At 35.3% G+C, this 14,109-nt stretch overlaps 2 protein-coding genes across 9 annotated transcripts in view; one reads left to right on the top strand and one right to left on the bottom strand.

The window, feature by feature from the left end:
• The window catches only part of FAM13C (family with sequence similarity 13 member C), a 160,698-nt gene extending 147,825 nt beyond the window's left edge, over positions 1 to 12,873 (top strand). For 4 of the 6 annotated variants that reach the window (XM_053207565.1, XM_015072836.3, XM_053207566.1 and 1 more), the window contains 4 exons: positions 4,596 to 4,691; positions 6,215 to 6,414; positions 8,019 to 8,120; positions 11,308 to 12,873. In XM_053207565.1, coding sequence (XP_053063540.1) covers positions 4,596 to 4,691; positions 6,215 to 6,414; positions 8,019 to 8,120; positions 11,308 to 11,431 — 522 coding nt within the window. In that variant the 3' untranslated portion in view covers positions 11,432 to 12,873. The remainder of the gene's footprint in view (positions 1 to 4,595; positions 4,692 to 6,214; positions 6,415 to 8,018; positions 8,121 to 11,307) is intronic. The other 2 variants (XM_053207567.1, XM_015072834.3) reach the window with 1 other exon arrangement.
• PHYHIPL (phytanoyl-CoA 2-hydroxylase interacting protein like) overlaps positions 5,380 to 14,109 on the bottom strand; it is a 94,281-nt gene continuing 85,551 nt past the window's right edge. For all 3 annotated transcript variants that reach the window (XM_015072837.3, XM_027062044.2, XM_027062042.2), the window contains exon 5: positions 5,380 to 13,931. In XM_015072837.3, the coding sequence (XP_014928323.2) occupies positions 13,397 to 13,931 (535 nt within the window). In that variant the 3' untranslated portion in view covers positions 5,380 to 13,396. The remainder of the gene's footprint in view (positions 13,932 to 14,109) is intronic.

Raw genomic sequence — 14,109 nt, 5'->3', positions numbered from 1 at the left:
TGAGATTCAATTTACTCATCTATAAAATACAGATAATACCTACTTACGTAATTATTGTGACAATAAGGAAAGATGCCTGGTGACTGGTGGGCAATCATTAATTTGCAAAAATATTTGAGTGTCATAATAGGCACAACAATGTGTTGTGAGGTATGATACATATTGGATATAATAAGATAGAGAAGCTATGAGGGTTACTGCCCTCATGAAACTCATGTACTTCTGAAAATTGGGATACAACAACAAATAAACAGCTCAATAAGTAAAATTATTAAAGATTTTGATAAGCAGTGTGCAAAGAATTAAACAGATAGTATAGAAAATAATGGGTATGCTTTCTACTTTATATAATGTGACTAGGAAGGCCAATAGGTGACATTTAATGAAGAATCAGCAGGCCAAGAGAGCAGCAAAAATCATTTTAGGCAGATGGAACTGCCAATATGAAGGCCTTGAGGGAAAAGATTGTGTGTACTTAGAATTCTGGGTCTGAGGGCTAGAGCACAGGATGGTATGAGATGTCAGAAAGTCAGACTGGGGCCCCTGACATAGTACCTTTTAAGTTACTACCTAAAGTATTGGAAGACTGTTGAGTCATTGAAAGCAGGAAAGTGATATGGTGTGATTTACATTTAAAAGATACTGCTGAAATTTTTAAAAATATTTATTCTTGAGAGAGAGAGAGAGAGAGAGCAGGGGAAGGGCAGAGAGAGGGGTGTGTGTGTGTGTGTGTGTGTGTGTGTGTGTGTGTGACAGAATCTGAAGCAGGCTCCAGTCTCAGCTATCAGCACAGAGCCCGATGGGGGCCTCGAACTCATGAACTGCGAGATCATGACCTGAGCTGAAGTTGAACACTTAACGGACTGAGCCACCCAGGTGCCCCTAAAAGATCTTTGTTATTCCTGCATGGAGAACAAATCACAGGGGAAAATTCTGGATAGAGAAAGATGAAATGGGTGGTTTGGACTAGCATGAAAGCCTTGGGGATGGAAAGAAATAGACATACTCAAAGTATATTTTGGATGTATAATCAAAAGGATGTGCTGAATCATTGGATGGTAGGAGGGAAGGAAAGGAAGAATCCAAGATGGTGACAGGTCCATTTACTGAGATAGGAAAAACTACAGAAGGAACAGATTCAGGATGAGTGAAAAATTAAGAGGTTCTGTTTTTAACACGTTCACTTTAATATTTTTGAGGAATACAGTGACCAACCATCCCTGGTTTCCTTGGATTTTCCTGGATGTTAAAAATTTCACATCTTTCAAAATGCCCCATCCTGGAAAAATGGGGATGGTTGGTCACCCTACTGAGACATCTAAGTCTAATAGGCACATGAACAAAGAGTCTAAAGATCAGAGAAACATATTTGAGTTCTTTGGAAGTTATCTTTGCTTAAATGGCTAAACTGTATAATAAGTGTCAGAAGCCCCTTCAGATGAAGCTAGCATCTCTGCAGTAGGCTAAAGTGAGGCCCTTTAAATAGAAAGCATCTGTAGTGGAATATGTAGCTCTCAATATCTAAAGCTGTAGTATTGTTCCTGGGGGGGGGGGGGAGTTAAAATACCAAACCTGATAGTGGCTAGTCAGCTATCAGGTGGTTCCTACAGGAGAGCCCAAAAACCACAGAAGCAGCCAAGGGAGGATTGCAAATTTCCACAGTAGCTACATTATTCCTGGATCCTCAGTGAACTCATTAGCACTTGAGATTATCTGACTAGGTTCTATTTCTTTACACTCAAATTGACAGATTATTTTCATCTGGGGTCCTTGCTTTACTGTTGAAAATACTGTAAATATTAAAATTTCCAAGATGAAGAATTATTTCTTTTCTAGAGAGAACTTTATGAAATTTTCACATTTGGTGTTTAGTCAGAGTCCATACTAAAGCTGATAAATCCCACAGCATTGCCTTGTCAGTTCAGATACTGCTATAGGGTAATTTTCTTCCTCTTTTATTTATAGATGATTTTTGGAGGTAATAACTTCTGGGTCACAGGGTATCTATTCATTGAGCACTGTAAGTGAATGAATCATCCCTTAGGTATGACTGTGGTGCCTATTTATGTCCATTTCTTGTGAAAATCTTGAATTGGTGCTGGCACATCATACCCATTTTATTGCCCTTTCTCAGAACTGTAGGGTGGTATCAGGTGCATGGCACAAATTGAGCACTGTAAGTGAATGAGTCTTCCCTGACTGTGGTGCCTATTTATGTCCATTTCTTGTAAAAATCCTGAATTGGTGCTGGCATGTTATACCCATTTTATTGCCCTTTCCCAGAACTGTAGGTGGTATCAAGTGCATGGCACAACTTACTAACTGGATGAGTAATGGCAGTTACTTCTGGCCCTTCACTAACTGCAGCATCTTTGAGGAGGAAAGCAGGTTTTTAAAAATATATATAACTCATTTTATTTTAAAAAATAAAATGAAAATATAGTGATTAGTAGGTTGTTATACCCACTGGTTGTTATACCTTGCAGAGAGGGCAACTTAAAAGTAAAGGGCACAAAAAGTAAGATCCCATCAAGTTATTTTGCCTACTTGTCATTTTAAATAATAAAACAATTTTTAAAATTGGTAATACTATCTCACATAGTTCAAAAGAAAATACAAATGGCCACACATTAAATAGATTCTTTGCCACTCCATCTGCTAGCTCTAGAGGTCTCCCATCCCCAAGCAGGTAACTATTGTGGCTAATGTTTTATGTGTACTTTTGGAGTTTATATATAAAGCATATACAAGGGATTACTTTGGTAATTATTCTGAGAGTAAAATCAACTAATCAGAGTGAAAGATAAGTGCATACATTGTACATGGACCCTGATTTTCATCTGGCATCTTTGGACGATATTCTTCTATAATGGCATTTATCATCCTAAGCTGCTCTTTGGTCACTATTTTCCTCTTTTAGGAAAAAATTTAGCTTTTCTAGAATCCAAAGAATTTAGTAAAAATAAATAAAATTACAAAAATCAAACTGCTGTACAGAGATGCTAATAATAGTTAAATACATCATTTTTCTGAAGTTGCTTTCTATGAAATATAAGTCCCAATGAGATACTGAATAAAAAACATTGTTCATGTTTTCTGAACTTGGATTGAGATTTTTTTTCTTTATTACCTATTAAAACCCCATAAGATAGATAAAAGGTTTGTTTTTTTCATGGCAAGATGTATCATGACTAGGAAAATATTTAAGAATTATTAGGCTGGAAAACGAAAGGGTCTTGTGGTTACTTAACCAATACTTAAATGGCTTCTACAGAGAGAGGTGATCTATCTTTCTACTGAAAATGAAAGTTCTTAGGTTATAGCCTATGGAATTTATATGAAGATTGTTAAAAATTAGGGTACTTTTGTTTTTAAACCTGAGTTGATATATTTATAGCAGGGAAGGGGATGTGTTGAGTACTGCGAGAATTTTTTAAAATATCTGATATAATTTTTGTCCTCAAGAAACTTCTAACTCATTTGGGCAGACAAATCTGAAACACAGTACATAGTTAAGGCCCAGATAATCAGATAGAAAAGTTCAGAGAAAAGGGAGCTAAATGTGGGCCAGAACGGTTCTCAACTCGGACAGGGGTAGGGTAACATGTGAATAACTAGGAAGTTTGAAAAATACACATACTTAAGCCATGTTCTTTTCCTTCAGGATCCCTTTGTGGGATCTGGAAGGCAGAGATCCAGAGAGCACCTTGGGTATGTGTACTTTGACAAAAGATACCTGGGTGATTTGCTCTGTGCTATTTCTCCTGTTTCCTTCCTGCTAGTCGCTTAGTGAGAACCATCTGACTAGAGTGAAAAAATTGTGTGTAGTAAACATATAGCAAATTAATGTAGGACACACAGAAGGGAGGAAAACCAAGGCAAGCAGAGGTTTGGTCACTTTGGATGGAGAGAAGGATGATAGTGGTGGTGGGTAGGTAAATAGAGGATTGATAGATAAATAGGAAGCTATTTAAATTTTTATGCACAGTGTGACCTGTTAAAAATAGTGCTTAGGAGAATACATATTTGGACCAAGAGTTTATGAAATCTTTCAGTTGGAAGGAACTTTGTAATTCCAACCTCCTTATTGTACAGGTAAGATAAGGATTCAAATAAGTTAATTGTCATATCAAAAATAGTTTGTGGCAGAGCTAGCCAGTAACCTAGTATATACTCCAAGCTTGTGATGAAGACCCATACAAAGTTTGTGTTTGTGAATATAATCATGAAGATCCATATAAAATACATGTTTCAGAAGAAAAATCAATAGGTCTACATATTGTTTTTTAAGAATGAAGAAGTAAAATGACAGGCTTCTTACCATTACATATTTAGGATTCCTTCAGAAGCCTTAAAAACATCTTTCTAAACTTGGACCTATCCTTTAAGAAACTTTTCCTGGAAGAAAATTGGCATGTGCTTTAAACAGTATCTTATAATTGTCTTCCCTTTTTCTAATTACTGTTGCATTATAGTATTATTAATCCCTTACTTTGAGGCTTCAAAACTGTTTTTTTTTTTTTGCCTGCTAAAAATACTGACATGCTTTCATTCTTGCCTGAGAAAGGAACAATAATTAATTTCATGTTTTTCAGGTAGCTAAGCAAGACAAGAACCTCATAAAGCCTCTTTATGACCGATACAGAATTATCAAGCAAATCTTGTCAACACCTTCCCTTATTCCAACAATTGTAAGTCAGCATGCTTGCATTAACTAGAAACCTGTACTTGTGCTTGGTATTGTTTAAGTAGGGAGGCAGCACTATGACAGTGATAAAGAAGCCTTCTTGGCAGTATATGCTGCTAAAAAGGTCAGTTGTTATTTCACACAGTAGAAATGTGGTCTCCTTTGAGCCAAATATCATACTTAACAGGTGGATGATAATTAAAACCATTATGAAACAGGAATATATAGCAACTGCATTTTTTAGTTTATTTTGTGAGAGAGCACACATGGGAGGGGCGGTAAGAGAGGGGAAGAGAGAGAATCCCAAGTAGGCTCTGCACTGTAAGCATAGAGTCCAATGTAGGGCTCAAACTCACAAAACATAAGAACATGAACTGAGTTGAAATCAAGAGTTAGACACTTAATCAACTGAGCCACCCAGGTGCCCAGCAATTGCATTTTTGAAGCCAGTTTTAATATTTGCTTTAATTTCTTGGATGAGGAGAACAACTGATGAATTTCAATTTCATCATCTAATTTACAACACAGCTAAACCACACAGAGTCTTTCTATTCCGTGTGTTAATTTTTCTTCTTTAATAAGAAAATTGACTACATGTTCCTTGATACAAATGCAACATTTGTTTTTGGTACCATTTGACCATCACTGAATAAGACATAAGATTTATTTCAATAGAAAACATGGCTACTAAAATTGAGCTAGACTGTTTTTAATAAAGAATGATTTATGGGAATACAGAACTAGAAAGGCACCACAAATCCTACTCCATTAATATTAAAACAGTCACTTGCTCAAGATATCAGTATAAAAAGGAATAAACATTAACAAATATACATTTAAGTATACTGGACTACATTTATAATTTCACAATTTTCAAGACAAACACAATAGTGATTCATAATCTCTAAAATGTTCCCATTAAAGAAGCATGGTTTAAAATGGGGTATGATTTTCAGATTTCCTTGCAAAAAATTTTTTTGGTTGTGGTAAGTATTAGCAGAACAGGTTAAGGAGTAACTCCATTTTGCTTTGGCCTTCATAGAGCTCTTCCCTGAATTTGTCAATTTTCTGACTATCCTCTATATCTGAATGTGGCCCACACCAGGATCTGATTTGGGGTATTTCTGAATAACAAAAGGTGTCTGAAGTCCATTTCATCCTAACCCATGTAACTGTTGTGAAGCTGGGGTCCAGGTCTGAGTGAAAGGGAGGAACTAGTAGGCAGTGCAGCCAAGAATGGGACCATATCCTAGATTCTGTGCCTTCTTTGGTCCAGCAAAAAGACAAACTTGCTGAGCATTTTAGCCCAGCATTGGGTGGGGATGGGGTGCTTCTTTGATCATTAACTTCTGTAAGTTTTTTGATGCAACTGAGGAAGAGTCACTCTTGTTTGTTTCCTTCTGGGTTTTCAGTGGTACAGGGATCACCTACTCTTTTCATGGTGTCTATTTATGGTTCCTCTTCCTGTTTTTGCTTCAAGAGTCACTTAGCATTTTTGTGACTTCATTTAACTCTGCTTGTGATAAGCAGGAGGAAGAAGACTCTGATGAAGACTGTCCACAGGGAAGCCAACAACCTTCTCTGCCAGATCCAGCATCTCACCTGCCTATTGGCGACCACCTCACCTTCTCTAATGAGACGGAACCTATTAGGGTCCTGCTGTCAGATGAAAAAAAAGAAGCCAAACAACCAGCCCTATCCATGTCCAATTTACATGAGGCCACTATGTGAGTGTGAATCTTAAATATGGAGTTTCTTTTTAACTCTTTATAGTCTGAGATACCTTACATGTGCCTACAAAATTCACAAGAGCTGTTAGATTCTCTAAAAAATGCAACCTACCAGAGAGCAGCCTAAAAGCATAATCTGGTTGTTCTCCTTATTGGAGAATTGAGAAGACAAAGCCATGAGGAACCAACACTCTCAATAAGGTCCTAAAGATGCCAAAAATGTTAATGTTCAATTTCCTCTAGTTGCATACCTTTTCAGCAGGTTCTGGCACCAGTCTAATTCTCAGCAGTGTGTGAAGCAGAGCTGGCTTTTGAAAATGCTAGACCAAAAGGAATTGGGGTCCCATGTGGTTCAACATTTGTCAGGGCCTTTAGATAAGATGGTTTCTCTAGCCTGGGAATCACCTTGGGTTTCAGTAAATGAGCTGCCCTTTTTCTCCTAATGGCCCTTCAGGAGCTATTTGTATTTTCATTAGTATTATCATTATTGTTATCATTACCATTATTTAGTAGTTGGCATTTCTCTTCATCATTTCACCTTCTTTGGTTTGTATGTTATAGGCCAGATTATGAGATTTCCTTTAACATGTATTACAGTGTGGTGAGTGTATACCTCAAGATAGGTATGGAATCCACCCACATATATGAGGTGAGACTAAGGACTAAGTTGTAAATTGGGATTTTAGTGTGTTTGTAGAATCAGTTGGTACCACAACTTCGGCTCAGAGAAGTAACCCATTTGGAAGCAGAAAATCCATCTTCCTTCCGCTCTTGTTTTCTTTCTTTTTTCTCTCCTCTTTCCTTTCCTTCATTTATTTGTTGGTTGTTTGGTTCTTAAGCAGCTTTTGAGGGGTGTTAAGAATATTTTTTTAATGTCAATATATAATTTCAGGGCGTTCAGTCTCTGAAACCATGCGCAAGTTCCCTAGATAAAAATTCCTGCTCTAAAAGTATATGCTTTGTCTTAGTAGAATGAAGTGAGTAGAATTTTCACTGTAACTCTATCTTCACTTTGGGTCTAATTTCATTCCCAAGGTTTTTGCCATTTTCCCCATACTCTACATTAAGGATAGAACTTGTTTTAAACTCTCTTCCTCTTGTGCCTCTTAAGTCTAGTCTATCACCAAATATCAATGAGTATTCTTTTAAAATGTCTCCTTTTCCCTCATCCATTCATATGGTCATTACCCTCACCACACTTCAATTTTTTTTTAAGATTTTATTTTTAAGTAATCTCTACACCCAATGCGGGGCTTGAATTTACAACCCTGAGATCAAGAGTCACATGCTCTACTGACTGAGCTAGACAGGTGCCTCACCCTAACCACATTTTGTAATGGACTTAGTCACTCAGTCAGCTTGCCTTTTTTCTCCTCTCCTTTCTCCTTTTGTTCTTTCTCTTCTCCTATGACATTGTTTTCATTCTCTGCTTATGTGCTTCCCTATGATTAGGTTCTACATGTACTATATTTATTCAAAAGATACTTTTAGGCAGAACCCTTCTGTATCATAGTATGATTTGCTGAATAGATAAATCATTTTATGATGTCTCAATTATGCCAGAGTTTAGTAATGGCAAATCCATATTTTACTTGGTATAGGCCTGTACTTCTTGACCATCTCCGAGAAACTAGGGCTGACAAGAAGAGACTTCGGAAAGCCTTAAGAGAATTTGAAGAACAATTTTTTAAACAAACGGGAAGGTAAGTTGGGCAAAGATTTTTTTTAAGCAAGTATTTCCTAGGGAACTATCATTAAGAATGAGCTGGAGTTTTGGGCAGGAACGTGAATTTATAAAAGATATAAATAATTTCAATAGTGACTGAGATCTAATGCAACATTCTAATAGTGCCATTATTAGGTATGTTTTATGGGAGGCTGTAGCCATCAAGTATGACATAAGGCTTTAAAAAAATAAAGATGAATTGCAAAAATTCCTAACTTTGCTTTATAAATCTCTTTATAATTATTGAATTTATCTAAAACTTTAAGAAATCTATTTGATTTTTTAACCCATATAATTTATTTGTTCTTGATTAGTTTCACAAATTATTCCCCACTTCATTAATTCTTCCTTTGCTTTAAATATATCTTTTAAACTTCAGGATCTATCCTTAATTATTTATTTTCAGGATTTGGTCAAAAGTTCATAGCTATTCTCTATCTTAAATAAATGTTTAGCTGTATCCTCTATTTGTCTATTTTTGTCAACCCAAGTCTCCATGTGCACTCCATCAGTTTCCTCTAAATTTGGCTATATTGTCAATGTATATATAACTTTTATATGTACTATATATATATGTATATATATGTGCATGCATATATATATATAATTATGAGATTAAGGATTATGTGTGTGTATGTATGTACATATATCATGAGATTAAGGATTATTGATCTATGTAAGAGAAAGAAGAAAAATCATTTGCCTATCCTCAGCCTGTTTCCATGGTTGTACAATGAAATGACTGGACTTCCTGGAATACTTTGGGAAGGTATAGTTGTCATGTGGGATGTCAGTATTAAAAATAATAAGGTGTAACTTTCCCAAAGTCACAAAGTTATTAAGGTGGCAGAGGTAGGAGTCAGTGATACACTGGCCCCTTGATATTCCTCTCCATGTACATATCTGCCTCTCGTGATTTCTTCCATTTCAGCAGACTGAGGGTTGACCTAATGGACAAGGGACTATTTTCTAAAACACCCTGAAAGAGGTCTACTCACCTCTTAGCAGTTTCTCCATTTCAGTCCTCCAGAGCTGTGTACTAGGATTTGACCTATTAAGTCAGAAACTTATTGTACTTAGCAAATACAGATGTAATCCACTTTGTTTTCTGCCTGGACTCCAAATTTACCTTTCTGCTGTTGTTAACTAATCTACTGAAAAATGTTATGTGGCTGTTAAATTTAGAATATAAAACATAATTTTTCATTTTCTTTTTTCATTTCCATTATTTTTCCTTTACAGAATTTCCATACAGCTTTTACATTTACATTTTTTTTTTTACCTATATGAACCCAGGAGTCTAAAAAGTTTGAGAATCCTCCTCACCCACCAGTATGCTAATAGTCCTGCCTAATGGAGGACTACCTCTAGAGAGTGGTACTTGTCATGCCTTCTGATATACAGAGAAGTTAGTGATGTTCTATGTATAGTACTCTACTGCACCTTTGAGTCCTAATCCCACTTCAGATATGCCTATATTTGACTGAAATTTTAGGCCCTCTTCTGGTAATACACTTAAACTAAATGCCAAAGTGGTAGTAGATTACAACTAAAATCAAAGGGTTAAATGGGTAGGAAATATGGATCTTAATCTTTTCTCCTAAAACATTTTATTAGGAAGTCCTAATCCTATCCATATGGTAAAATAACCATGCAAATGGAGTACTAAAAAGTTTAAGTTACTGTAAATGTTCTTGGTAATATTTGCCAAGCAAGAGGATTAATCATATAGATATGACATTAATATTTTTGAGCCAGGAACTGTATTAAGCACATTAGCATGTTTTACATAATGGGATAACTGCTTCAGGAAATACTTAGCAAAATTTTTCATTCTGGCCAATGCACTCTTCTTTATTAGCCAAAATGGAGTATGCAGGCCCAGGGAAAAGTTACATGATGGATTATTAGTGTTTCCCTATAAATTAGACCATTTCTTCACTTACATATGTTTATACAAGTTAAGGTGGTATTAAATTCCCAGATAAAAGGTTGGTCCATAATACAGAATGGAGGCAAAGGAATTGTTAAATAACTTAGGCAATATTTAATAGAAACCCTGTCTTTAGGTTTGTGTACTCTTCTGAGTTCTGTACTAGAAATTCCAGGGCAATGTATAGTGGTGTGTCACAAGTAGATAACTACATTCTTAGGAAATCTTTATACTTTCACTATTTTTTTTTATTTGTGAGAGATATTTCTTTTATCAGTACTAGGAAAATAGAAGGAACTATAGGTAAAACATCAAGTGCTTGCGATTTACCTATATTCAGCCATACTAATATTAGTGTTTATTTTCAGTAGCAACTGTGGTACTTCATCTGTTTTCCACCCCTTATATTTCAAAGTCATGAGTGAAAATGTTCTAAAAGCAATTGGTCATCTTATCAACCAAGGAGACAAGGGCCATCTAAGATCCTGAATCAATTACTGCCCTTTAGAAAACATATCCTGGCAACATGTTTTTGTGGGAAGGAATGGTTTTAACTCCAGATGTTACCCATTCTTCAAAGTAAATGGCAAGAACACATAGTAGTTAGAATGCAGATGTATAAACTGTGCTTAGATGTGTAGCCTTAGAATTAGTGTGCAAAGAGAACCACTGCAATTCAGACTCCCATAAATTCAATCCATAAACATCTCCTTGATTCTACTACACATTGGCAGAGATAGGTATTATAATTTAAAAAACTTGTAAATATTTCATATTTACAAGATAGCCAATGAGCTTTTTTCCCCTATAACAATAAATTTATACATTCTTTTAATTTATGTAGTTTTTTAGGTTGAATTTTGAACAATTCTGACTGTCAGGGCTGGACATTCTGCACAGGTATGGGACTTTGGCATGAGTAACGGTAGAATAACTAAAGAATGCCTTGAGTTGTGGTTTTTGTTTTATTCCTCAGACCTTTTTACTTGCTCCATTGATATATGTCTGAGCACTGGATCATATATCTGCAAAACACCTATGACATTCTCTATTATATAAAAATCCAATAACACATGAAAGAGGGAGAGTGTGAAGGTGGAAGGGAAGGTAAAAAAGACATGATGCAAAAGCCAAGTGGAAACATCCACCCTGTACTTTCTCATGTAAAAATTATAAAAGGATTTTTAATGACTTGATTTATTATGAGCTAATAGTCTTTCCTGTTTTGCAGAAGTCCACAAAAGGAAGATAGGATACCGATGGCAGATGAGTACTATGAATACAAGCACATAAAAGCCAAACTGAGACTATTAGAGGTCCTCATCAGCAAGCAAGATGTGGCCAAAACCATCTGAGGTTCAGGAAATATTTGTGCTCACTTTCAACCAGGATAAGGCCAAGTTTCTTTACCTATGACATTCTTGCTAAGTAGTTTTGACATACTGAGAATCAAAGCACTTTAGTGGTAGTATTAGCTGTTTTTAAGAAGGGATGGCAAGTGTAATTATAAATGAGGATGGAAGAGTTAAATGGGGGAAATATACTAACAATATAATTGGAAAAACTGCTCCATGCCAAGGAGAAAACACATGGTCAGTATAAGTATTTCAAAAACCATCTTTTTATCAAATCTAAATAATACTTGTTCAGTGGGCCACTTGTTAGGAAAAGTCTATTTTGTGTCCAAAAACTGCTTATGTTAAAGTGTGGAAAAGAGCATGATTTTTAAAAAATCAATAAGGAGGAAAAGAAACTTTTCTTTTTATGTAGGAAGGAATATGGCTAGTAAGAATTTAATATATTTAAAACTTCTAATAGATTTTTAAGTGATAAAAAAATCTACCTTGTCCCTTAAGTCTGCTAGGCTATCAGTAAAGCATACTAGAATGTGTCACTGCTAATTTTTTATTTCTATATAAAAATAGCAGATTTTACCTGTTATTTGAGATTTTACATTTCTGGTTACCAAAGTTCATTCTGATAGCATGTACTTTGTGAATTAACTTTGTCTATAATGACAGATGTTTATATTAAAGTAAACTATTGTATTAAAATTTAAAAATAGGTATTTTGGGATAGATTCGTGGTCTACAGTATATAATTCTAATGTGATCATAGTTATGATTGCTAATCTTTTTGTTTACTATAAGAGTATATAACTATTTTTCCATTGGGAATATGCATTTTTCTTAATGTTCCAAAGTCTGTACTTTGTATAGTCACAAAGCTTTCTCATGAGTTGTAGGTATTCTTCATCTTGCACAAAATTTATAAATTGCTGACACCTTGGAAAAGAAAGCTAAATATTTTATTTGCTTCATCAACTTTAGTGCATATGGTTTTGTGTCATTTTTTACTAAAACATGCGTTTATTATTTTGCCTTTGTAAAAATAAGAGGTCAACATTTTCTCTCTTGTAACAACCATGTTTGTATTTCTGTTTTCTGTAATGTTTAAGCATGATGTTGAACAAATTCACATTTTCATATAGTTTGGGTGGGAAGAATATTGACTTTCAGAAGTAGAGTATTTCAGAGGCTTATTGTTTTCTCTGTATTTACCTGGTATTTTATAACTTTTATGAATCAGAATGATGTCCTTCATAAATTTGTTTAATTGAAGTCATCTACTTGTAACAGGACAGATACACAACTATTTGAAGTTTACAAACTACATCTTTGATAAGGGAAATGGTTTCATGACATGTATACAATTGCTATTAAAATGTAACTCTATATATTCTATATGATTGTAAATATTTTATACAACAATACAAATAAAATATTTTTCTATTATATTTATTATGTTGAAACACAATAGTTGTTTCCTGTTAGCTAATATAAATAACATAAATAACACTGTCAAACAACAAGTTGGAAGTGTTGACAATTCTAGGCTTCAAGATTTAACTCATGCTGCAATTACACCCTTTCATGCGGTTTGGAGTTATCCCAATATTTGTTCAGTAGATTAAAATGAATGCATATTTAAACACCATTTATAAGCTGTTATTTTGTATTTTGCTAAAGCATTTATATAATTGTCTTGTTATGTTTGGCATAAAGGAAAAATAAAAACATTGCAGCATCTAGGCAATAAAGTGTCAGAGGAGAACTTTCATCACTGAAAGTAATGGGAAAGGTAGGGAATAGGAAACACTAGAATGGCTCTGAATGAAATTTGAAAAATGGCACTTTGCTTTTGGTGATAGCGGCATGTGCATGCTTCAGTGGAAAACATCTGGTGATGAGAATGGACAACAGAGGATCAATGCTCCTAAGGGAAGAAAAGGGACTGAGTAAGAATAAGAAAAGTGGGCATTAACGTCCAACACTGATATTACAGGTTTTGCAGCTGGGATCTTTCTTTGCATTTGCAGTAGACAAACTCATGAGCTGATGACCAGTGATTTCTGCTACAGTGCCCAGAGAAAGATCCACAGGATCAGTGTAAATGACTTCTAAAATGATATCCTGGGCATGGTGGTAAACCAGCACCCCATCTTCTTCTGTGCAGGTCAAAAATTTATTATCCTTGGAATTTAGCTGAGGAAGGCGCTGCTTACAAAATTCATCTCCTGGTGATCCCACAGGGGCAATAACAAGAATCACATAATGATAAGCAGTGTACATACAGTAGAAGTCCCCAAAGTATAAGTTAGTATTGGGGTTAAAAAGTTTTTCTGCTGCAATCTCAAACCTGTATCTTCCGTAAGGTGAATCCTGGGGTGGTTTCCCAGTATTGAATTCAGTGCTGCAGCTGAAGAAGATGCCTTCTAACTTTCCACTGATAGGAGAGCCATGGCTACCACTGTTATCCTTGACAGATGGCTGCATAGCATTCCCATGATGTTCTCTGCAAGAGAAAAGAAATGATCATTTCTTGGTATAATAGTAGTAAAGCTATTGATTTATATGCAGATCTTATTGGTGGTTGGCCTAAAAGTCTGATCATCCTACTATCAGAGCAAGGAGAATCCATCTTTTGACCTACTTAACTTTTATGTACTTTAATGCTAGGATGTTCTTCTACA

The sequence above is a fragment of the Acinonyx jubatus genome, chromosome D2, assembly GCF_027475565.1.
Source record: "Acinonyx jubatus isolate Ajub_Pintada_27869175 chromosome D2, VMU_Ajub_asm_v1.0, whole genome shotgun sequence".
NCBI lineage: Eukaryota > Metazoa > Chordata > Mammalia > Carnivora > Felidae > Acinonyx > Acinonyx jubatus.
Note: the sequence above shows the minus strand (reverse complement) of the source record. Positions and strands in the feature narration are given on the sequence as shown.